This window comes from Apus apus, chromosome 6, assembly GCF_020740795.1.
Source record: "Apus apus isolate bApuApu2 chromosome 6, bApuApu2.pri.cur, whole genome shotgun sequence".
Classification (NCBI taxonomy): Eukaryota; Metazoa; Chordata; class Aves; order Apodiformes; family Apodidae; genus Apus; species Apus apus.
Window position 1 is genome coordinate 24,031,274 of NC_067287.1, and position 25,395 is coordinate 24,056,668.

The 25,395-nt window shown below is 36.3% G+C and overlaps 1 protein-coding gene across 5 annotated transcripts in view; it reads left to right on the forward strand.

Annotated features, from left to right (window-relative positions):
- The window catches only part of OSBPL6 (oxysterol binding protein like 6), a 94,860-nt gene extending 71,007 nt beyond the window's left edge, over window positions 1-23,853 (forward strand). For 3 of the 5 annotated variants that reach the window (XM_051623256.1, XM_051623257.1, XM_051623259.1), the window contains 12 exons: window positions 1,380-1,487; window positions 3,797-3,934; window positions 5,179-5,266; window positions 5,463-5,716; window positions 7,433-7,570; window positions 7,930-7,993; window positions 8,636-8,714; window positions 9,958-10,102; window positions 11,184-11,328; window positions 12,211-12,337; window positions 12,913-13,035; window positions 14,013-23,853. In XM_051623256.1, coding sequence (XP_051479216.1) covers window positions 1,380-1,487; window positions 3,797-3,934; window positions 5,179-5,266; window positions 5,463-5,716; window positions 7,433-7,570; window positions 7,930-7,993; window positions 8,636-8,714; window positions 9,958-10,102; window positions 11,184-11,328; window positions 12,211-12,337; window positions 12,913-13,035; window positions 14,013-14,121 — 1,518 coding nt within the window. In that variant the 3' untranslated portion in view covers window positions 14,122-23,853. The remainder of the gene's footprint in view (window positions 1-1,379; window positions 1,488-3,796; window positions 3,935-5,178; window positions 5,267-5,462; window positions 5,717-7,432; window positions 7,571-7,929; window positions 7,994-8,635; window positions 8,715-9,957; window positions 10,103-11,183; window positions 11,329-12,210; window positions 12,338-12,912; window positions 13,036-14,012) is intronic. The other 2 variants (XM_051623258.1, XM_051623260.1) reach the window with 1 other exon arrangement.
- The last annotated feature ends 1,542 nt before the right edge of the window (window positions 23,854-25,395 follow it).

The window sequence follows — 25,395 nt, forward strand, 5'->3', positions numbered from 1 at the left end:
TGTTATTGTGTTGTAGGTTTTTACTGTGAGATTAAAATTTATGCACAATGTTTCTATGGATACATATCATGTTATGCAAATTGATTAGTGTGTGTTGTAATAAGGAAAGGTTAAGGATGAGAAACAAGGATAACTATTTCCAGTTATTGATAAAAAATTAGCAAAGCCCTGTGGAGATTTAGCAACTTGTATGAAATAGGTGATCATTTTTTCTTCTTGTTCCTGGCCTCCAGTGTCAGTCTGAAAGTCACTGTCACATATTAGATCATAGTGTCTGTGGGAAATAAATGGATATTTGACTTCAGTCAGATGGCCTGTTTGGCTAGTCTCATGACCAGGTTTGAGCAGTTTAAGAAGCTACTACTGGCTGCTGTTAGTAATCATCTTCCCTTCCAGGTAGATGGCAAATGTGAACATACCAAAACTATTTCAGAACAAAGCAAAAAGGAGTAATTTAAACTGTTCAGCGGCAGTTTAAGCTAACCTAATTTACTTTGGTCCTACTTTGTCTCATTCCATTAATGCAATCTGTTCCTGAGTCTGCACTAGGGGGAAGCAGAAGTTTCTTGCTCCATTATAGCAGTCATTTTCTCCTAAAACAGTATGTCTGCTGTTCTTTTCTCTAACCTCAGTGCTGGGGGTATAATAGGGTTAAGTCAGCTCATGTTCTAGGTATGTAACATATTATACTTTTTTGGGATTTCAGAATCTTGCACGAGTCTTTTTAGATAACAGACAACATGTACATATGCACCCAAATTTATGACGTAGATTGGGCTTTAAAAAAGGAGAGAGATCAGCAGATACCAGACACCAGTGGAATTTTATTGCTATTTGTGACATTCTAATGGATTAGTAGCTTGAAATGAGTACACATATGCAAATACATTGCATTGATCTGGATGGGCAGACACCAAATTATACTAACAACTGTGTTGGTTCTGCTGGAAAGGAAGCTGATAACTTTAGTTCAGGAGAGGCTGTTGCCAAGAGTTGCCTCTTGGCATTTTGCAGGTAATTCCTGTTTATTTTTCTGCAGTTTCATTAGCTCTTGCTGCATTCAGTTCCCATTTCCATAATGTACATAACTCACCAGTGTACATGCCAAAGAGCTATCTGAAGAATTAAGGTAGAATGCCACTCTTACATTGTGGGAGAGTATCTGTACCCCTGACTCCTGAAAATCACTGAAGGCAAACGAACCAAAAAGATTAAATCATGGTAAAGAGGATCTCAATAGAGGTATCTCTCCCCAACTGGAAGAAAGGAGGTTCTATGAATTCTTATGAAATTGCTGGGAAGAAGCTACTTTTTTTTTTTTTTTTTTTTTTAACACCTGCTTTTTAATTTTAAATGAAATGTGCCATTTTTATTTTAAGGCTCTCAACCAGAATGCTGAACTAAGGAGTCGCTTGAACAGAATACATTCAGAATCTGTTATTTGTGATCAGGTTGTCAGTGTAAATATTATCCCTAGTCCTGATGAGGTAAGACTTTGGCCTTTCATGGATTTAGAGTACAATCAAACCTTGCTAATTCTCACTAATAGCTGAAACACATCTGGCAATTTATAGAATTTTTCAGATTGGCAAGCATTCATTCATAGAAAAAGTCAGACTATATATTCCCTACATAAAATAAAACTTCTGTCTTTCATTTTGCACATGTCAGATCTCTTGAAGAACTCAGTTTGGTTTCTCTGCAGAGCAACAGGGAAGGACTGCAGAAATATTAACTGTTGCCTGTGGGAATTAGTGAGGTTTTCACTGTATTTGAATGTAACACACAGTAGCTAACCAATTTTGTGCCTTAGTTTCTTGGCAAACCAATGGAACAGCTCAGTTATCTAATGGCCTCATCCTGCAAGTGCTTAAGGGGCCCCTGATGTTTAATATGGTGGTACTGCTGCAATCACAAGGTTCAGTCTATGAACCAAGCCCTATACTAATGTCATGTTTGCAACATGTAGTCTTGTTTTGCTTTCCTCAGTGAACAGATTACTGAACATTTATATTAATAACAAGTCAGCTTCCCTCATGAGAAGGAAAAATCTGAATTTGCAAGCTGTAGTATGTTAAAATTCATATGGTCACTTTGACAACCAATCTGCTTATATTCTAACAAAATATTTTTAATTTGTAATTTCCACTAGTAATTGTCTATGCATATGCCATTTAAATGAACATACTATTATCTCCTAATTAGTTCTTCCAAAATATTTTTTCCAATTACTTGTGTTATTTACTTTATGGAGATACTCAAACAATTTTTCCAAGAGTCCAGCATGCTGGAGACTAGCAACAGAAGATAGAGGTGAAGTGGTGCCACAGCACAGCAATCTGCAGTGAAGTTCTGAGCAATGACCATCTCTTCTATTTTGTACTTGTTGTTGGTTAGCTGTTTCTTTTTCACATGTGCATAATTATCTTGGTACAAGTCTGACTAAAGGAATTTTTCAAAGAGGATCCCAGAACTCTCATTCACTTCTTCTCTTGACTGCTTTATATATGTAATCTTGCAGTGCATAGATAATGCCTGTGAGATCATCTTTTTCAGGTACGGACATTTGAATTTTTTTAAGTTCCTCTAATTTATAAAAAAACTTCAAAATTTTATCATTTCCTGTAAAGAAAGCAGTGAAATGAGCTTTTGGTTCCATGATAATTCATCAAACATGATAAACCACCTACAAGTCCATAAGCCACAGTGAAAAAGGAGTGGGTTTTGACCTCTTGTTGAGGATTTTTTTTTTTCATTAGTGCACTTTGAGATGACTATGTAGAATAAATCTACAGGATTAAGATGTCAACAGAAACATTTGCAGGACTTCTATAGTAAGAATAATGGGAATGGTGAAGCAATCTGAAGAGTAAACTGTGTTTAGAAGGGCTTCAGCAATTTCGTCTATATTATCTCCCAGAAGTGACATGCTGTATAAATTATGGGATGAAGTCAGAAGCCTGTTTCCCTCCACAGCAGCAGCTCGTTTGGTGGAATGGTATAAGGAGAGAATCTTAATTTTCCCACCAGCCATTTTTAAAGTGATAGCCTGTAGGGTAACACATTGAAACCTGGTGTTCCTCCCGTCAATAGCAGGAAGAGAAAACTGTTTAAATTAGGTTGCTCCCTTTTTGACATACACAAAATACATTTTTGAACCCTTCCTTTGCTGTTCAATTTTCTTTATAATAAACCATATAGAGTTCATTCCCTTTGGTTGTATTGAGTCAGTGCTAATGACATAATTCAAATGAGATTTGGAGTATGAACATGGAATAAAAGCACACACAATTATAGCCATCCTCCTGAATACACAAACATATATTAATAGACTGGTTCACAGATGCATTTATTTTGAAAGTAACTTACAGCTCCCTGACCTTATCAAGCTTTATATTTTAATTTTGGTTGTGTCAAAGCTGGTTCTCAGTGATGTAATTTTTTATAATCAGATGTCTTTTAATCTAAATTTCGTTCTTGAACTTGTCTGACACAATCCAACCATTGTCCACAAAATTTCTCCTTTGGAAATAGAGCTACATCTGTGATTATTCACACTGTTAAAACTCTGCAGTTGAGCAGGCCTCAAATGAAGACACTGCTCAGAATGCACTTTATTTCATAACTGTCAAAGTCTCATCTGTTAGGTACATACAAAGCCCTACCAAAATGCTGTCTTTATTATCTGTGCTTACATTTGGCACAGAAAAACTATTCAGGTGATTTATCCATTCTATATGTATTTCTTTTATATTAGAAATAATAATAATTTTGGTTTTCTGTGATTTATTTACAGACAGGTGAACAAATTCATGTCAGTCTGCCACTGTCTCAGCAAGTTTCTAATGAGAGCAGGCTCTCTATGTCTGAATCCGTTTCAGAGTTCTTTGATGCACAGGAAGTGCTTCTATCTGCCAGTTCATCAGAAAATGAGGTAGGCTCTGACAGCATGCTGCAGCCTTGCAGCTGGACAGATTTAGGTACTGCTACCACTAGTGAATTGTTTTTAAGGTTTTTTTATAATAATACTTAGAATAAAAAGGTATTGGAATGTATAAGGTGTACATAAATGACCCAGAGACTGCCTTGTCATGGGGTGCAGAAGTTCCCTGAATTGTAACTCAGTTTGTATCAGTAACTTACATTCAGTACATGTCCTTGCTAGACTGTGGCAGTTTCAGATAAGGATGATGTGGAAACATTTATGTCTGACTATGCAGTCAACTAATTTAGATTTTAAAATATTCTTTTAAAAGTATGCCAGTATACGTATAAAGTTCTCTGTAATCAGAGAAATGAGCAAAAGCCTGAAAAATTGGCTCACTCAAGCTCAAAGTTGAAGCAGTCGGAGTTCAGGCTCCTGAATTGTGTTGTGGTCGTTCACATCTCTTCTGTGAAAGGGAACATAAGTATGACACCATATTTTCTGTTGGACAAGGATGACTCACGTGCCATGAGCTGGCACAACCATGGCTAGAGTTGTTTGTCTAAACAATGGAGTGGTTCCTTATCTTATTGCTTCTGACAGGTGTAAAGTACATGTTATCTCAACAGTCTGGATTGTCTATATCAACATGGAAAATAGGTGTGTCTATATGGTACAAATAAAATGGAAACTTTACAAAATTAACCCCAAATGGTATAGGCCTTAAAATAAATTCTGTGAAATGTTTTAAAGCAATATTACTTAAAAAAACCACTTTTTGTTATAAAAAATGTCTTAAAAATAGTCTAAACATTGTTGTAGTTCTTGCTTTGCAAAATGATAAGTTGGTGTTTATATAATTTATTTGCTGAACCATAAGCTGTGTTTTATTGTTTGGTTCATATAAAGAGCCAAAATCTGCCTGTCTCTTCTCACATCCCACCCCAGCACATTACATTGTCAATTTTTTGTTAATCTGATCTCATTTGAAGTAATCTTTTTGCAAATTTAATTTCTGTATTTGGCTTCATAATAAGGCATTCAGAAACATAAAGAGGGCATAGCCTTTGTTTTGACACTTTTAGAGCAGTGGCAGTATAGGCTGATGGAAACGTTCAGTTGATTTAGTTAAAATTTCTAATTGGGTAGAGATAATTTCATTGAATATTTGTATTTCAAGTATTTTTTTTGGTCTGATTTGTCAGTATATTTTATATGCAGTAGACTTAATAGATGTTTTGTTTATGTTTCAGGCTTCTGATGATGAATCTTATATCAGTGATGTGAGTGATAATATATCTGAGGACAACACCAGTGTTGCAGACAACGTTTCTCGGCAAAGTATATTGCTGTGTTTTCAACTTTGGGAAATGACGTTGGTTATATTCATGTATCAGATGTACTGCATGTCTCTATAATATTAACTCAGCTGAAATCAGAAGTTGGGCTTGCTTGTTCTGGCCATGATTTGTTCAATGGATGAATCTCTTTTTCTTTATCTGGTGCTTTCTTATGATAAATTTTTTTCCCTTCCCAGTTCTTAATGGTGAGCTAACAGGAGGCGCATTCAGGAATGGACGGAGAACTTGTCTCCCAGCTCCCAGCCCTGACACCAGTAACATCAACCTCTGGAATATTTTGAGAAATAACATTGGCAAAGATCTTTCCAAAGTATCAATGCCAGTTGAGCTAAATGAACCCTTGAATACTTTACAACATCTTTGTGAAGAGCTGGAATACAGTGAGCTCTTGGACAAGGCTTCTGAAACAGATGATCCTTATGAACGCATGGTAATAAATTTAGTGTAGCATTTCTTATGTCTGTATTAAAAAGGGAGCTCTTCAGTGGAGGTTTGTGCAGGGTGATTACTCCAGCAGCCTCAAATAGCTAATCAGGTTTGTGGCTGTCTTATGATCAATGTAGGTGTCAATAAGATGTCATCCTAGGCAATTTCTAATAGAGAGGTTCCAAAATACTAAAAAAATTTTGCCTGGGCAACATGACTTCAGGTCCCCTGTCAGTATGTCTTGTTTTTTTAACTGGTAGCCAACAGCCTATGTTCAGCTCTCAGGGTGTTTTGAACTGCCGTGTCTCCTTTTCCTCAGAAGAAACAGAGAAAGGCTGTTAGGTGAAAGTTGGCACTCTTGTTGCTGAACGTATCTGCTGTTCCTTGGTTGGTACTACTGTTATAACTGAGATAAGAGAGTTGCCTGTGACTGACAGACAGACTCTGGTCCATGAACTGCCATGTTCATGTGGCCTGTAGGAGAGCAAGGGGTCCCAGACACTGGTATTTTTTACTTCCCACAGAATAAGTTGGACCTATCTTATGATAAGGGATTTTATCATCACATGCTGTTTTCCTTCAAGACTCCTTATATCCTTCACATTAGGGATCTCCTGTAAGGACTGAGCAGGGCTGCACTGAGTAAAGCAGGCTGTTTGCCTGCAGAACTCTGCCTGCTTTATAGAAAAGCTTGGGAGGTGAGTACTAAATGGGTCAGGAGAGTTCAGGAAGGAAAAACCACAGTGCAACTGAAAGCTCCCTTGGAAACATGGATTCAGTCTCTTCCACTGCTACAGATACCTAGTGCAATACTAGGGATACAAGCCAAACTGGCAGAACTGCTGAATACCCAAAGCATCAGTGGTAGCAGTGCTGTATGTTACCTCCAGCTCCATGAAATTAATAGGGAATGGAGCACCCATCACACAGTGGGAAGAAAACACAGCATGTAAAAGCTCACAAGTGTTACGTCCTTGCTAGCATGAGGAGAGGTGGACTTGGTTAAGGTTTACCCTGCTGTTAGCAGATCATCCATAGCTGAGTGATTTTTAACCATGTATTGCTGTTCTGAAGGCTTTTTTGGACTTTGAATGCCTGTTCTGAATTCTTTTTAACTCTGCTAAAGGGAGCTGTAATCTAAATTACAATGGCACGTCACTTAGTTTGTTACTCCTAGCTAGGCCTGGTTTAGAGATTACTAAATTTTGCTTGTACATGTAGTTAAGGAGGCTGATAAGGCTGCACATGCGTGGAACATCCTGAGATGATTCCACATTAAGGACATCCTATGTGAGAGCCATTTATATTTGGCACTAAAGAAAAGAGTTCCCATAAGAAAATGGTACGTGATTCTGTCATTAGAAGTTACCTTACAGTATTTATTCAGAGGGGACATAGACTAGAGCTGTGTCTGTGTTTTATATCATTACTGATAAACTTGGTCAAAGGTGGAAAAACAGTACCTTGTGCAGATTGTTAGTTACTTTAGGGAAGTGTTGAAAGGGACTGAGTGAAGCCATGAAGAAAACCAAAATATATCAACAAAAAAATTACAGTATATACTGGTTCTGGCTGGGATATATGGCTTCATTCTAAGGCATGCTTCATTTTTCCAGATTTCACTCTGAGTGGAGCGAGTTTTATGATACCACATAGTGATGCCATAAATACAGAAATCTTTCTGTATTCTCACTTGACGTTCTTCTCTGTATTTTCACAGGTTCTCATAGCTGCTTTTGCAGCATCAGGCTATGCCTCTACATACTTTAGAGCAGGAAGCAAGCCATTTAACCCAGTGCTTGGTGAAACTTATGAATGTATTAGAGAAGACAAAGGATTTCGATTTTTCTCAGAGCAGGTAAAGGTTGTTTCTAGATAGATACTCCTGGTTAGATTTAGATTTTATTTTCTTTGTTTAATAGCATAATCTTGTTTTTTCTTTTGAGTTAAAATAGTTTGCTTTCTTAGTAGTAAAGCAGAACTGTTAGTATGAGTGAATTTCATTGAATGCCAGAAGGTATATTTTTTTTATAGTAATCACAAGGAAGTGTTTTAAGTACATACTATTTTAAGTACAAACTTAAGTTACATCTGTTTTCATAATGACATAGGCTAATAAATAGTGTGGGCTATTTAATATTTTCATATTGCAGTAACAATTGTATTGTCTCAGAAATGGAAATTAATAGTTTTTAATTCAGCCAAACTGTTTTCCAGGTTAGCCACCATCCTCCCATTTCGGCCTGTCACTGTGAATCGAAGAACTTTGTGTTTTGGCAAGGTATACTTTTTTAATTCAAAAGCATAAAATCCTTTTTAATTAGCAAGTAAAAACTTTGTCTGTCTGTACAAGCTGAGCTTTGCATCTGAAATTTACTCAAAATTTCTATACTTATGATTTTTGTAGTAACATATTGCAGACTGATGCTCTGAATTATTTCACTCCAAATTCTTGTTCTGAAGAGTGAGCAGACATGTTACCACTTCCCTTGTTGCTTGCAGCCTGTTTGTTTCTCTGCTTAAAAGCTTTTTTACCAAGAAAATTACAATTTCATACAAACACAAGTAGTTCTTTTTACACAGTTGAACAAGCAGCTCTTTCTTTCCTTGTATCTACTGGCATATGCATTTAATTTGCATTGAATGTTTTCACGAGAGGTTTGACAATAATATAGCACAGGCATGATGACTCCTAGAAGCAAATTAAACTTATCTTTAGTTTTTCTGACCTAATGTCATTTTCCAGTAGTTTGTTTGTTGGGTTTTTTCCTTTATTTTTAATTTTTTATTTTCATGGCAACTTCATACTGTTCTGTTTTAAACCAGATGGTGTAGCATGGATCATTTTGTGTGCCATGCAGATCACTGCAACGGGAATAATTTGGTCTTTTCAGTTTTGTACATCTTTTGCTGTTATGTTCAGATATCAGGTGGAAAAACAAATTCTGGGGAAAATCAATGGAAATTCTGCCGGTTGGAACCTTGAATGTGACTCTTCCAAAGTAAGCTACTGTCCTATTTTCTTTTGTTTTTACTCATTGCTGCAATATAATCTGTTCTGCCGTTTGAATATATTGGGGGAAGCATTTGCAGACCTCACATGAATTGTACTGGTGAGAGTTAGTGCCTAGTTCAAATCTCTCCTTAGGGTACAGGTGGGGATACTGAAGCATTTTTGAGCCTGAAGATCCATTTGGGTAAAAATTACCAATTCTCTGGGAAGTGAGAGAGAAGAGGATAGAACAGTTGTGGGAGAGAGAACCCAAGTTTTACATGTATGGCAGTGATCATCTGTTCAGAACAAGGCTGCAGTTTGCACTGTCAGCAGCTAGCACTGTCCTTACTAAGTAAGGCTCTCAATACTGCCAAGTATTCCCTCAGAACAACCACTTGTAACAATGTAAGGTCATTTTTCAAAATGTAGATATCCTAAAACATGTTCTTCGGATGATGGCAGAGTAGTGAGAAGTTTCAGCACAGGTAAGATTAGTTGCAAGTTGTAAATCCTGGGAATATACAAAGAGAGGATACTTTAAACATATCCACTGGTTTTATGGTACTATTCCTACTTCTGTACATGGCAGCCAGCCTTTCTTTCTGCCTCTAACCCCATGGCATCACTCCGCCTCTTTATCCGTCTCATTAAATTGAAGTAAATGCACTCAGGACCATCTTTGTCTTCGTGCTTGCCTCTCTTCTCTGAAGGAGAATGTGCTTTGCACAATATAATTCCTTGATTTTATTCTCTTATTTGACAGTACAGGTGCTCTGACTCTGACCAGTTGTTACAGAGAGAAAGGGATGAAATGCTAGGGAGCTCCCACTTCCTACTTCCTTTCTGTTATCTCCTTTCCATATTTTCTTTGTTCTATTTGTAATTTCATTACATCATCTGCTTATAGCTTCAGTTCAACTTTATTTTGATCTTTGGGTCACTGACCTGACCCTAAAGGAATTGTTGGCAAAGCGCTTCATGCTCTGAGGACAGTGAATATGCTCTGCAGGGCTTCCTTGGCTCTCACTCTGTGGTTCATAGCACCATTCTTCAGTTCTCTGCACTGGAACTTAGGTGACCTCCTCTATGAAGGATTAGTAATGTACCCATTACCAGTGCTTTATTAAAGTAAGCCATCGTTTAAAAAGTTTTTGAGAAATTTCATCTCGTATTTATGATAATGGAGCTATTTTTGTCCATAATGATCATGATTAATTTATATTCCCAGCTAATTGTTAATTTGTTCTTAGGTATGGAGACTACTATGTCTGGAACAAAGTCACTACTTGCATACATAATATTCTTAGTGGAAGGAGGTGGATAGAACATTATGGAGAGATAACAATCAGAAACACAAAAAGCAGTGTTTGTATTTGTAAACTCACATTTGTCAAGGTAACATAAGTATTCTAATACATATCGTATATTCATAAAACTCCATAATTTAAGCATGCATCAAGGTGTTTCTTCAATATTCCTGAAATTCACATTCTGCATTTTTGTCTTACAAACATTTGTAAATATTTGTAAATTTTCAAATGAGAATGCTGTATCAAGTGGTATGACTGTTCCATTGAACATTTGGTATCACTGTGTTGCATTGCTGTATTGCTGTGTTTTGTTGTTTGGTTTAGGCTAAAAATGAAATGACAAAATTTCTATTACCACAATGAAAATGCAGAGTCACTGTAGACTTCTGTGCCATTTTATTTCCAACTTCACCAGAATTTGGCAGTCAATATTTTATCTTTTTATATTAGAAAATGCTACTTTGGTTCATAGTAATTTAATACCCAGGCAAGAGCCATATAAAAAAACCAGATCACTGTTTAGCTGTATTACTATCAATTACTTTCCCTAAAAATAACTTTGTCTTCCTATCACAACAAAACACAGTAATACCAGTGCAGTGTTAGTAATGGTGCATTACTGTAAATCTGAAATTCATTTTCATGGATGTTTTGGGAATGGGCAACCCACTCAGTAGGTGAAGGTATAAGAAATAAATGTGTCTAAGAAAAGCAAAACAGAGAAGAGAAACAGAAAGCAACAAATACCAATAGTGGCTGAACGTCTTGGTGTGCAGCACACATCAAAGGATTATCTTACATGTGCAGGTTAGTTGGTATTTTCCCATACAGAAAGAAGAGAGTTAACTGGCTTCAATATTGCAACTTTCAAAGTGTCGTTTTTGCTTAATTGTGTGAGATTTGGGTTAATGAGCAACACCATAGTTCCTAGGTGTGCATATAATTTGAATACATGTATGCCAAAAGCAAATATAACATTATTCAGAGTTTCTCATACACTAAATTAATTAATATTCAGCTAATCTGAATTTCAAATTCTGATATTCTTGGTTCCAGGTGAGCTGTTCCAGTAAAAAAATTGGACAGTTGGTGCCATGTATTAAGCTTCATGCAGTATCTGTATTGGTACAGTGCGTAATGTGAAAAATTTTGTGTTGAATGTGCAGGTGAACTACTGGAATTCAAATGTAAATGAGGTCCAGGGTGTTGTGATAGATCAAGAAGGGAAGGTGGTTCATCGTCTTTTTGGAAAGTGGCATGAAGGCCTTTATTGTGGAGTTGCACCTTCAGCCAAATGCATATGGAGGCCAGGTAAGCAGCTTGTAATAAACTCTGGCAGGCACTGTAGTGTAACCCTAAACTATGTAAAGCTGTTTTAGCCATCATTTTACACACAAAATACTACTGGAGAAATTGAATTCCTGGCTAGACAAATAAAGAATTTATTTATTGTCTTCTACATCTCAGTCTGAACTCCTGGTCAAATATTCTGGGGTCTTGGGGTCAACATAAGAATAAAATTAAGACAAATATTGGATGTCTGGGCCTGCCTGCCTTCTCACAGGGGGCAGGATAGCTTATATGGATTCAAGAAATGGGAGGTGCCAGGTTATAGAGTTTGTTGTCTTAATGCTTTATTAGCCTAAAGGATTGCTCTTCAGAGATGGTGAGTTCCTATAATTTTGGGAGCTGATTTCAACTTCCTTACTTCTTGCTGAGAGGCACTGAGGTTGAATTAGTCATCCTTTGCACCTGTAGTACCTTTTATATACATGCAGAGTGATTATCCAGGAAGTGTCATCACTTTTAATATTTTAAACCCTACTCTCTGCAGTGCCTACTCTGACTGCTTTACTGCTGAAGGTGTTGACAGTGCTGAATCAGTCTGTCAGTGAGCATTATGTTCCAAAATTAAATCTTGAAAGCAGTATTTTTTATTTAAAATGGAAGGAAAATCATAAAAGTTTTGAATGCATTAGCATGTAATTACAACCTCTGCAGGCTGTGCAGTTGAAATCAATATTTAGTAAGTGTTGTTCCACCCAGAGAATAGCTTTTGATGCTTTTTAATTGTAGGCAAGAGTAAAAAAAAAAAAAATATATATTTTGCTGTTATAATTTAATAAATAATCTCTCGCATGTTTAATGTAATAGTTTTAAAAGCCTATTTCTTTCTTATACCTATTCATACAGGCTCCATGCCAACCAATTACGAACGTTATTATGGCTTCACAAGGTTTGCTGTTGAGCTCAATGAATTAGATCCTTTACTGAAAGATCTTCTTCCTGCAACAGATGCACGTTTCAGGCCAGATCAAAGGCAAGGATGCGTATTTATACACTTAATATGTGGTGGTTTTGAACCTTGGTTTTGCTGAGTATTGAATTTGATCTATGTCTGCACTACATTTTGAACTAAGCTTTAGTGGATTCTGCTAGCAGAGAAGGTATTCAGTATTGCAATCAAATTTCTGCTTCTCCCATTTGAGGGAAAGTAGAAAGGCATCTTGTTGGTACAGCAGAGCTATAGCACAATCTTTGGGTGGAGGAAGGGTCCCTCGTAACAAACTGGAATGAGGCTTTGAAATGGCATGCCCTCCTGCTATGAATGGAAACAACATTAATTCCCTCCTATTTCTCAGTTCCTAGTACTTCAGTGTTTGTCATATGCTGAAGTTACTAAAGAGTGTGCCTTAGGCTGTAGGTCAGGTACTGGTACCTGGGGAATCACATCTTGGTTATTGTTATTTTATGAGGTTATGAATAGATCTGAAAGTGGATACAAGTCAGATGACACACTTGGCTCTTTTACTTGATTTTTGTGCTGATTCATGCTAGAAAATCCCATCTTCTAGACACTGTATAATGGCTGTGGGACCCCATTTTTTCATACAGGCTTCTGGAGGAAGGAAATATAGAAGCGGCAGCATCTGAGAAGCAAAGAATAGAGGAACTCCAGAGAGGTCGGAGGAGATACATGGAAGAAAATGGCATTGAATACGTGCCCAAATTTTTTAAGTGAGTCTGTTCATTTCAGTAGTTAGTCTCTGTTTTCTATATGGTGACTGGACAAAGTACTACAAGAATTACCACCAACGTAGTCTGTTAATTGTGAAAGCCTTGAAAACAGCTGTTTTCAGAAAAATAATCAGATACCTGCTCTCTACCTGAAGCAATTTTTACATAATTTAAAGCTTCATAATTGAAAGATGATTTTCTTACAATGGGCAGCAGCTGTACCAACCTGCTGCACCCCTTGGCCAATGGTTTTTCAACTTTTGAAGTGGAATAGAAGTATGATATTTGAATAAGGTTTAACTATATTATTAAGTAATTGGATAAAAAAGTAATAAATAGTGACCTAAACAGCAACAACATCATACATGTATGTCTCTAAAATGTATATATAAATGTGTATGTATACACTTAAATTACAATTTATTTATTTTTGAGTGAAGAGGCTTTTATGTTTGTTCGTTTTTGTTTTTAAGCATTCTTCTGAAACAAGGGATAGTCATAGCAAATAGCCTGATGTTTAGCTTGGGAAATAAAAATTCAAAAGATTGAACATGCTTGTTGCATTTTTTAGTGGAAGATGAGCAAAATACAGAGTAGAAAAACAATATAAATGGTAAAAGGCTTGCATTCTGAACGCTAGATTCCTTGGTTGATCCCTTGCCCATAATCTGAATCTGTAATGGCCAAAGAGGCTTTATGTGGCTCTAAGACCTGGTCATACAGATCAGACAACAGATTTTCTGTTATTGGCAGGTTTTCTAAACCTTCCAGTTTTGACACAGGTAGAGGTTGATTTTTATTTTAAAATCCTTGACACTTCTTGTGTCCTTTAGAAATATGAAATCAGATTTAGTATTGGCTTAGATCAGAGAGGTATGGAATTTGATTTCATATTGCATAAGAGCAAAGATCTATGGTCAGACCTTTTTTTCCTCTCTCCTTTGTTGTCTTTTGTTTTGTTTTTTCCCTTTCTACAGAAAAGTTATCGACGCTAATCAAAGAGAAGCCTGGGTTACCAATGACACCTACTGGGAACTGCGAAAGGATCCTGGCTTTAGTAAAGTAGATATTCCCGTACTCTGGTAAACTGAGAATGTAGATCTAGTAAACATATCACTCTGAAGAAAAAAATAACTATGCACAATATGTTTCTTAAAGCTAAGTGTGGTTTGTGGGTCTACGGAAAAACCTATCATTTGCATTTATATTCATCTTTACAATGGACTTTTGAAAGTGCATTAGACCAGGCCCCTGACCACTTCTGAATCTTTTCAATTTTGCAGCAGCCATGAAAAAAAAAAAGGGAAAAATAAAATAAATAAAAGAAAAGAAAAAAGAAAGAAAAAAAAAAAACAGAAAACTTTTAAAGTTTCATACACTGAAAATTCAGAAGAGAAGAAGCGGATGAATTATCCAAAGTCACTCCGAAAGAGGCGGTAAATGCAAAACTGCAACCGGTGCTTTAAACAGACATTAAGAGTAATGTAATTTAAATTGAAAAAAAAAAAAAAAAAAGAGGGGAGAAGAAAAAGAAAAAAAAAACATTTTGTTTCAGCTATTTTTGTTAAAAACTCTTGGATCACAACACTGTCATTTCTGACTTGAGGTTAGTCCTTTGGTGTGATGTGCTTGGACTGGCCTTTGTCAAAAAGATATGCTTTTCTGGAAGCTGTTCCTATTCATTTGCCATTGTTCATGCCTTAATCAAAAGATGAAGATATACAGTGAGTAGTTTTAAAATGCGTATGCTTAGGTTTGTGTGGAGGACAGATTTTTAAAGCACTAGAATTTTATCATGATACAAATACTGGAGAACCTGCATTATTTAAAATCAAAACACAACCAAACTAACTATTTCAGAGGAATGAGATCATCTGTACGTGCTGTAGCTTTGGGAAGCCAACTGTATAATCAGGCTGCAAAGAAGCTCCTAACTGGTTGAATTTGAGATGATTTTGCTAAATGCATATGAATTGCTAGTCAGAAACTTCATATTTTAAATGACTGATGCTGAGATGCAATCATCACTTTTGCCACTGGCTAGTCGTAGTCTCACAGTGAATCTCGTTTCCCCGTAACTGTTTATACAGCTAGAAACTTTTGCAGCAGCCTTAAAAGCAGAAAGATTTCATGGGAAGGTCTTTGGCTTCTCTCCAGAAGCTGGATAGTACTGTAAATGCAAGTATTTTCTGCCACACACACTGTTTACTTAACTGACTGTTTTTATCCCATCCACTTTCCTTATCTAGCTTTATATTTAAGAGTATGGCAGAGGCTACCATGCATTGTAGCTAACAACTACTACTTGTGTTGCAAAAATAGCTTTTGTGCAAAATTATATTTTACAGTTTTTCATAAAATGATTCTATATTTTTTGATTAAGAAGCAGGTTTCTTATGTGTAGCTAAGCCTCAGTTAATAGATGTGGGAGAAGGCTGGATATGTTCTGAAAATCTCTGAAACATTTAACAGTAGGAGGGCAGATTTTGATAAAAGGAAAAAAAAGTCATCTTATTAGGTAAAAACTGCATTCATATGGTATAATCTAGTCTTCCATTTATGCTTGTATTATACATCCAGGCACAGATGATAGGTTAGAGTTCATGTGTATACTCTGTGTTTCTTTCTATGCATATCCAGCATACATAGTGCACTAGATTTTTTTCTATTTAAGATTGATTCCAATACTGAGACCTAAAAAAACCTATTAGATAGGTATGTGGTCCTGCCAGAAGTGCTGCTTGAATGGTAGGTTATCAGTCAATTACCCCACATATCCAGCTCCTCACCTGGTTCTTCCTTTTGCAGAGACAAGTACCTACAGAAACGAGATTACTTTGATTATTTAATATGCATTTAGTTCATATGGCAAAGCAACTGGCAGAGCAGCAAGCTGCTAATGAATTCCAGTTTCTTCACACAGTTCTGTTATCAGGAAGAACTATGAAAATGTAAGGAAAATACTATGTAGAGTTTTTTAAGAATTATGAATGCTCATGAATTGCTTATGAGTATTTGGGGTAAAAAATGTGTCCAGATTAAGAGGATTTCTTCCAAAGAAAATTTTTAATTATTTGAAGAATGATACCTTTTTCTTCCCTAGTGGAACCTGGTCTGATAATTTATTTTTTTTTAGTTCTGCAATTGTAAGAAAATGAAAATGTATCAAAGTTTCTTTTTTTAAAACTTATTTGGTTGACTTCATCCTACTTGCTATAATGTCCCTATGGATCAAATTGGCATATTGTATGCAAAATATCAATTAATTATTCTCTGTCACTTCCCTTAAAAACAACATTATTAAACATTTTTCCACCTTAGACTCCAGTCTTTGTGTGCAGTTCCCCATGATATCAGAAAGCATTATGTGTGTATGACTGCAAGTACATCTGAGAACCGAAACTGCATGTCCTAATTTTTTCTTGAAATTTGGCTTTAAATTTAAACACAGAAATAAGGTTTTTCATTTCAGTGTTCTGCTAGTGCTTTTTGAATGCAAACTGAGACTTGGTGAACACTAAAGATAATATCACTGATTATTTTTTTTACAACAGTTTATTTGACACTCGTTGAAATAAAAATGACATTAAAATGTTTAGAATTAAAATAAATCTGTGATATGCTAAATAGTAAGTAGAGGAAACAAAGCAATATGTCACAGAATATCTGCAGTCTTTATCAGAAATGCATACTGCTAACAGATGTACCATAAATCAGTTTCTTATAGTGTAGAATTCTCTGGATTCTGTGAAAAATCTTTTACTAAGTTTTTCCTGTAACCTTGGGGGATATCATGATGTTTTTTGTGTTGTTTCTAAAGATAATAGGTTAATGGAGGATAGAATAATTTTTAGATAACCTGTGAAATTTCATCAGCACTGAGTCATGGGATATAGTGGGCGTTCCACATCCCTTGCCAGTGTAGCTCAGAATGGGGTTTCCCATGTTGCAGTGAGAATGCACTGTTGGCTTCTTTGCAGCCTGGCACCCAATGTAAGTGCCTGCTGCATTTGAGCGGGGCTGCTACTTGGCCATCCCTTTCCAGCACATGGGTTTTTTCCACCTCAGATGTAACTTTTCACTTCTTGTTGAACATCATGAAGTGTCTTCTGGCCAAGTCCTCAAGCCAAGTGACATCCTTCTGATTGCAGATGTGCCATCTCATCCTCTTAATTTAATGTCAAGCTTGTTAGCATGTAGTCTGTGTACTTGCCCAGGTCACTGATGAGATGTTGGTTGACACGGGCCACAAAATTGGCCCCTTGCAGGGCTGTCCTCATTGCTGGCTACCAGTGGAGTGTAAGGCATTGGTCAATGCCTGTCAAGCCTGGGGATTTGGAAAGTTTTCAGCTCATCTCGCTCCATTTGTACAGGCAGTATTTCCTTTTGAAAGGCATTAGTGAAATCAGTGCAAACCATATTACCTTTAAAACCTTTTAAAGTAGTTAAGGAGTTTTAACTTTTACTACAAAAACATACCCTTTGCTTTTTCCTGTGTTTTCTCAAAACACTTATTTCCATATAAAATACACAACTCCTGTGCTTTAGTTTCACAATAGTGAACTGTGCTCTCAACTAATATTTTAAAAGTGTAGCTTAATTTGTTCTCTGTTCTGGTATTGCGGATATGATAGAGTAATAATAGCTATTTTCATCAAATGTAATTTCTTAAGAAGACTTAACTAGCTTTATTCTTACTTTAGTTCTGTATTAACCAGACGGTAGATTTTTCAGAGTATTAGAAATTAATATCTCACCGGGAGATGCTATTTGAATACAAGTTGATTTTCGTACAGTATCCCTGTGATTAAAACGCTATCTAGACACTCATTCTAATTTTAGACAGCTGTAATTTGCATGAAATACTTTTTTGCATTTGGCTTTAAAAGTGAACTCCCACAATAATACTCTTTTCATCTTACAAATAATGTTACCTTATTTTTCCTCATTTTGAACTCCTGTGTCAAGTATTGCAATAGCTATACATGACACAGTTTTGAAAGGGACTGCCCTTAATTCCCCAATCTGAACGCTGTCAGAGCTTTATGAAAACAAATTACACAAACCCTAAGGAGTGCTAGGAGCCAGCAATGGTCTTGCCCTCATGGGTGCCTGGTGGGGACCTTGCATCTGGGCCGTTACCCTCTCTTTCCTATGGAGGTAACGTGGGATTTTCTTACCCTTGAATCTGGGAGAGTGGAGCCCAGTGCAATGCAGTCTTGCTCATAGAGTTTCTCTCAAAAAATCTGAATTTTTAGGGATACCCTGAAAGAGAGAGGAGGTTCATTTGCACTTGCACAATAACCAAGGAGGCTGAACATGCCAGTTCTCTGAGTTTTGCAAAACTTTTGCTTTCACTAGCAAAGCTCTGTTAGTATAGGCAAGATTTGTGGGGTCTCCTTGTTTTATAGAATTTTGGCTATTGTCTGGTGCAGAGATAAATATTAGCAATTTAACATGCCTCTGTCTGCAGTCATAATCTGAGCAATTAACTCTATTTTAGTTGTCATTACTGTTACTGGAGGTGAATAATGAATGTAAAGGAGAATTTTCAAATTAAATCGAGGTTATTTTTATTCATATGCTAGAATGACAAGAGGAATTAAGTTAGAGAGTTTGGCCCAGCTGGGGAAAAAGTTTTAATATTGACAGAAGTGTGTAAGAAACACTGAACTGGCCTCATGGGTCACCCTGTATTATGCATAGGTCTGGGAGAAGGCTAACGAAGTTTACTATGTCATAACCTCTTACCTTGGCAGCTGCTAGGGCTGAAGATACTGTCTTGGGTTTTCTTCTTGTCTAGAGAGTATAATGTAGAACTGTGAAACTAGTCACAGGTGTAACAAAGTAAAAATATTTTCTAACTTTTATGAATTAAAATGTCAGCACAGCTGCTGAATATGTTTCAGAAGGTTTTCTTACCATTTTTCTTCTGATCTGGGACAGCATGAAAAAAGGGAAAACTGGTGACATTTGCTCAAAATTTATTCTGAAGGTGAAGGAAATTTTTATTCTTTTTATAAATAAAAATGAATGTAGCCAGCATTTGGCTGAAGGTGTATTGGTAATGTGGACAAAGAAAATGACATATTTTATAAATAAGGAAACCATAAAGTTGGGATATACAATCAGCGGGGTGTAACATATTCCGTCTTCACCTATGAATAATTCATTGAAGGTGCAGTAAAGCTACTTATTCTTACTCCTGGAGTAATGATCCAGATGTTGTCCCCTATGAAACACCATAACTTATTTCTGTATTGCCTGCTACTTTTAATGTTCTGCATTCATGAAAGAGGGATCTCTTATGCTAATATATAACATTGTTGGCCCAGAACGCTAGGGATGCAAAAAGGTAAGAGGTGAGGAGATTCCTTCAAAAAGTCGGAAGTGAGTGACTTAGCTTTTGCACCCTGAGCATTAAAATTATGTAAGTTCTACACAAGAACAGCATGCACAGTGATAAACACTCAACCAGAACTATTATTGTTCATTGAAGTACTTGCTCTGTGTGTCAGTTGGTATAGCCACATTTGCAACATCTGTTTTTGAAATTGTATTACTATTTATGATTGTGCTTGTGGCCTAGGTGTTGATTTGTCAGGTCCACTGAGGAGAATCAATTTTAGAGTCAGGACTGCAACTCAGATTTATTTTCTAGTAGTCCTATGCTGAAGCTCTCTTTCTTCCTTTGTTAAATTCACCTGAACAAGGAATATTACAGTAACATTAACAAACTTCATATAAGTTTAATCTTTGGTACTTTCCAGGCAAAGGAAAATTCAGGGTAGCTTCTTTAACTGTGTTGAAGTAATAGATATGAGACCTTCAATTATCATTGTATTTGCCCCATATTTTGTAAAATACTTGGAGATTGGATCACCAATAATAAAATTATATATAAATATATTAAACTTTATTTGTCACTTACCTTGAAGTCAACAATGAAAATTATTGTTCCAATTTGGGGTTAGAAATTAGGTCTGTTTAGTTCTTGATTCTTCAGTGACTGCAATACAACAAATTCAGATAACAGTCAATTCTATTTTCAGGTGAGTTCTTGAAGACCTCACTATGAGCTGAGAAATAAATGCTGATGAGTCTATTTTGGTACGTAGGCATAAATGCAGACATGGCAACTTCTACCTTAGATAAGTTTTCACTCTAATTAGCAAAAGCCCTGGTTTTGTTGCTTTATAATTATTTCTAAACTAATTATTTTCAAACATTTGTTCCTCACTGTTAAGAATTAATTACATGTGACATTTGAGGTTTAGAAATTAAACAATGTTTGGAAATCCACAGTCATGAAGAGTGGTACTTCTGTCTTGCACCTAATGCTCAAATCTTGCTAAATATCCAGCTCTCAGAGCAGGGTGGACCTACACTGATTACTCACAAAATTTCATCCCTGGACCAAAAAGAGACATCAGTGGGCTTTTCTGGATGGGGTTCTTATTTGTATATCGATTTGTGTCTTATGTAGTATAAAATGAGGAAGAAAATAAGCTGTTCTCATCTGATGTCTGAAATCTTTTCCTTCACCAAATGCATTCTCGTTCTTTATCTGTTACTGGTAGATTGTCTGAAGTGGATACTTTATTTAGCACATAAAAAGCCATCATAAAACTGAACTGCTGTGATATCCAGAGAGATCATTATGATTGTTCTATATTAGGTATATTTTCTTTGTTGTAACCTGTAGCAGGACTCTTCTTTGGGTCTTTATTTACTTTCCTTTGTGTAACTAACTGGTATATTATGATTTCTTAGTATTTAAACAGCAAAGAATTCTGTATTTTCTCTCATTTTTGCAGACAATTAATATGAATTGGAAATAATGTCACATTTTTCGTTGACATTAGATCCTATGCGCACATGTATGAAATATAGTAAATTTTAGTATCTCTACCTGGCTCAGACTCTGAGAATGTCATTAGAAGAGTAAGGTTTACATTAGTTGTCAATTTTATGTTGCCTTACTGAGCAGCTTTGCTTTTACCAGCCTTTCATTTTAAATGGGAAAGTGCCCTGCACCAATTATTTGGAAGGACAAAATGTCAAAACCTAAATAGTTAAAAGACTGTTCTTTGCTGATTGCCCATAGCCCTGTGCTCATTCTACAAAAAACCCCAACTGAATGTGTTGATTTCTGCTACATCTCTTTGTATAGCATACTTGTAAAAGGAAGTTCTCAGAGTCTTGTTGCTTTAGGGAAAGAAAGGAAATAAGAAGCATTTATGTACCCAGTTACCCAAGTGTTGCAGAAGGTATTATTTCTGAGCATTGTAGTATTAACATCTCACCTGCAGCACCCTTAATTTTACGCTCAGAAGTTCACTGCGGACTTCCATTATGAGATGCAGAAGAAAAGGATACTGGAAAAAAGAAGTCAGTACTGTAATTTCTAAATAATTCAATAGAAATTTGATTTGCAAATATTTTTTTGAAAACTGTACAAGCTACTCAAAGTATCAAAGTTTTTAAAAGCACAAGTTTAGTCCTTCAAAGTACGTTCAGTAATTTAACATTTTAAAAAATAGCCTTGATTGATCTTGATTGCTTTCCTGCGAATGTATGAATTTGTTCTTGACTATTCTCAAGTTTGGGTTATCTTTCAGGATGATTCTTCTTTACATCTTATCAATTCTGACTCCAAATACCGGCTGTATTCATGCCTGTAAAAACAGTTATATTGCTTACAATCAACAACATCAACAACTGAGGAATTACATAGGTAGGATATAATTTGTATAGTACAAATTATGGACATTTATTTCACATGGAAGAGTTAATCAGCAATGGACATCTCAGGTTTTTTTCTGCTTCATCTCCTTCGACTCTGATCTTGCACAGGCAATGGTACGTACTTAGCATAAATATTGCACACAGTCACATTGAATTCAGTTTAAAAGATGTAGATACTAAAATTCAAATAAAAAGGTTCAACAGTGTGATTCCTAAGAAATCAAAACAATATACCTAAGTACACCAGACTTTTTAGTACCTGATTTTTAATTCCTATGTGCTTAAACAAGTGAGCAGCTGCGCAGAGGAGGCTGAGCTGCTGTTCGTACTCCATTGAGCGCAGTGAGCTTCCAGGTGAGTGGATGATCTAGCTCCCCAAATCTATTTCAGCTGCAGGCCTAACGTACAGTTAGGGCTGTCTACTCTTACTTATGCTTGATTTTGCACAGTGCACTGTCTTGTGGAAGATAAATGTATGAAATACGGCTGGTTTGACTGCTTGCCAGTCAGAGCAGTATACATGCCTTTCCTTTGAGTCTTTTGCATTGTGAGACTTTATTCTGGGGCTTGTAGTATTTAAAACCAGTTAACTTCATGTCTCCGCAAAGCTCAATTATGTATGATATTTGAAATTATCCTTGAGGTCCCTTCCAACCTAGCATTCTGTGATTCTAAGAACAGGAGATTAAATCAATTACAATTTGTCGTATTATGTCTCATTTTGTCAAGCTTAATAGTAAGAATATTTGCAATTCCTAACCCAATTTCCCTCTACTTTCCCCAGGATGGTGCCAGCCTAGAGTGAGGGTCACTAGTACTGTATGCAAATCAAAAAAGGAGACTAGTCTTTGTGATTTGCAAAGAAGGGGGTGGCTAACTAAGGGCATGCTCCTCATCTCAGCCTAGAAAAGCATGAATGTGAGAAAGTGCCTCCCCTCTCTCCTTCTAGGCTTTACTGCATAAATAGAATTGCTTTTTTTGGTATATCAAATTATCTGGCTACTTCAGAGATTGGACCTAGCCAGGAAGGAACAGTATAAAACTACTTTTAACTTCCCACATAGTGCAGCTGCAACACTTATTCTGTGTCTTTGCACTCGTGAGTTGGTTTTGAACATACGGTTGTAGTAATTCAGAATGCAGATGAGGCCTCATGCTGACTACCTCTCATGCAATAAAAACCAAGCTCATATAGCAGTTAATTTTAATTACAGTTTAGCATCTTTCGGCCACGTAAGTCAGGGAGATGGTAGTGTGGGAAATAGCAAGCAAAATAAATTAAGACTTTATTCCAGTGGTTTACGTGGTATACACAATACCCATAAGACCAACTCCAAGTGAGGGAGGTCCTACAGCTTCTGGTAGGAAGTAAAGGTGAGCTTGGCTATGCTGTAGTTTATGTTGTGCTCTAAAATGTAACAAAAGATGTCATCTGTTTCCTTCAGGCTGAGCCAGATTTACCAGGTTATTGTGTCAAAAAAACACACAATTCTAGTTTTTGAGGAAACATGATGCTCTTTTACCTGTTGCAATGTAATTGGATAATGCATGTACAAATGATTTGTTTAGCCTGTCAATGAATGTTGCTAATGCCTTACCAAAAAAAAAAAAAGCATATTTTTTGTATTTTTTTCCTCAGAGGCAAATCCAAACAATGCTAGATTTGGGAAACTGTTTACTGAAAAGCATTTTCTAATAGATCTCTGAAGAAGTGCAATTGTATAATTATTATTGTTCAGTGCATACAGTACATTGTCTCCATCACTCTGTACACTGCTGCTATTAGTGCTTGTTCTAATAAATCTCAATGTACACTGTTTAAACTACTGTCATCTGTGCTCTGATTTATTAACATAAGGAACACTTCAGAATGTGGTTCTTGAATGAAGTGTTTGTAACTATTTGAATAAATTGAGTAGTGATCGTAAAATTCTTAATATATGTTGTACAGATGGATTTTGTAGAGGTGAGGGATAGTGGCAGCAATAGCACAGAAACACCAGAGTCCTCCTCCTCCTTTCTAACCTTTTTCCACTGCAAGATTATTTTTATAAAACTTTTCCCATGTGATTCTCTGTGCAGTTCCTTTAAATCTGGCAGGAGCTACCAACTGCAGTCTCAAAGAAGATACTTTTCTTTTGCCAGTTCCCAGTTTTATCTTCATGCTACAGCTGGTAAGAGCCTTTCGCTTTTTTTCTTTTCAGCTTGCTCTTTATGAGTAAAGGGAGCTTGCAGTATGTTTCTCAAGTTTTTTGAGAGGGTGTAGGGAAAATTGTTCCTAATGTTCTCTAATTGAACTGAAAAAAGAGGTGTGGAAAGGGAGGGGGAAAAAAAGCTTGACACCCACTGCTTCTGGCATCTTGGAAAAAACAACAGTATGTGGGATTTTTCCATTATGTCGTCTTGTCAGTCATTCAGCCCTTAAATCAATTACATTTTACTTAAGATAAAGCATAATAGAAAACAAGAATTTGGTTGGGCGGAGAAATTAACATTTTTGCTGTTGTTTGGCATTATGAAAAGAACAAGTGTTTAAACAGTCTGGAATGCTGCCTGAGTGGAAATGACAGCAAGGGAAGGGAAACCACGTATTTTAATGAATGGCATTTCTTGCTTTTTTGTGTCAGAGTACACATGCGATCTCATCCAAACCTATGCTCTGAGCCAGGTTGTCCACTGGGGGCTTATTCCCTGTTCTAAGAGCAATATTCACCTCTAGTTTCACTTTTTTGCACTTGGGATCCATACATTGCCTCTGAATGCTTTGCAAAACAAATTCCAACACCCTACGATGACTGTTTCTCAGCAAGATTGCTGTTTGTAAGTGAAATGTGAAAAGCTAGATGTCATTACTTAATTGATTAAAAAAACCCAACCCAACAAACCTTTGGGAATGAATTAGAGTGCAAGAGGCCTGTGAGGCAGTACTACTGATCTGACATCTAATTGATCATAACATCTTAAGTATGGAAGTAAATTTTATGTTTAAATTGAATCTAACCAAGAGACAGATGATACTTCTTCTCAACCACAAACATGTAGGCACTGTGATACGGTGACGTGAGACAATGTGGGAAGCTTTTGACAAGATTTCATCCTGACTCAGCTAAAGGAGTTGCCCACAGAAAGCTGTTCCAAGTTTCATTGCCAGTACAAAAATCTGTTCTGATGTGATGATACACAGCATTTTTGCCCAGCCAGCATATCAAGACACATAGTTCTCCAAGTCCTTATTAGCTTATTAAGTATTTAAGTGGCTCTAAATGTTAAAAAAACACAAGTATGCAATGTTGAGTGTTCCTGCCCTTGAATATTCAAAATCATTACTGAATCAGATTAAAAAAAACAAAGCTGAAATATTCAGAACTAAAGAGGTACTGTGGGATAGCCGTGAAGGTACTCTTATTTCAGCTGTGTAGAGTAATTTTACTCAAGGCCAGTAAATGAGATGTCTTTTATTTAGACGGTGCTTTTTATTTCTGAAAGCTGTGTCTAAGATCTAAGTATGAGACAGAGTGGCTAAGAGGTAGGCTAGGTTGTATATCTTGTTTTTATATGCCAAGTGCATACTAATAATGGTAAATTTAAAAAGAATTCAGAACAAGTTAATAA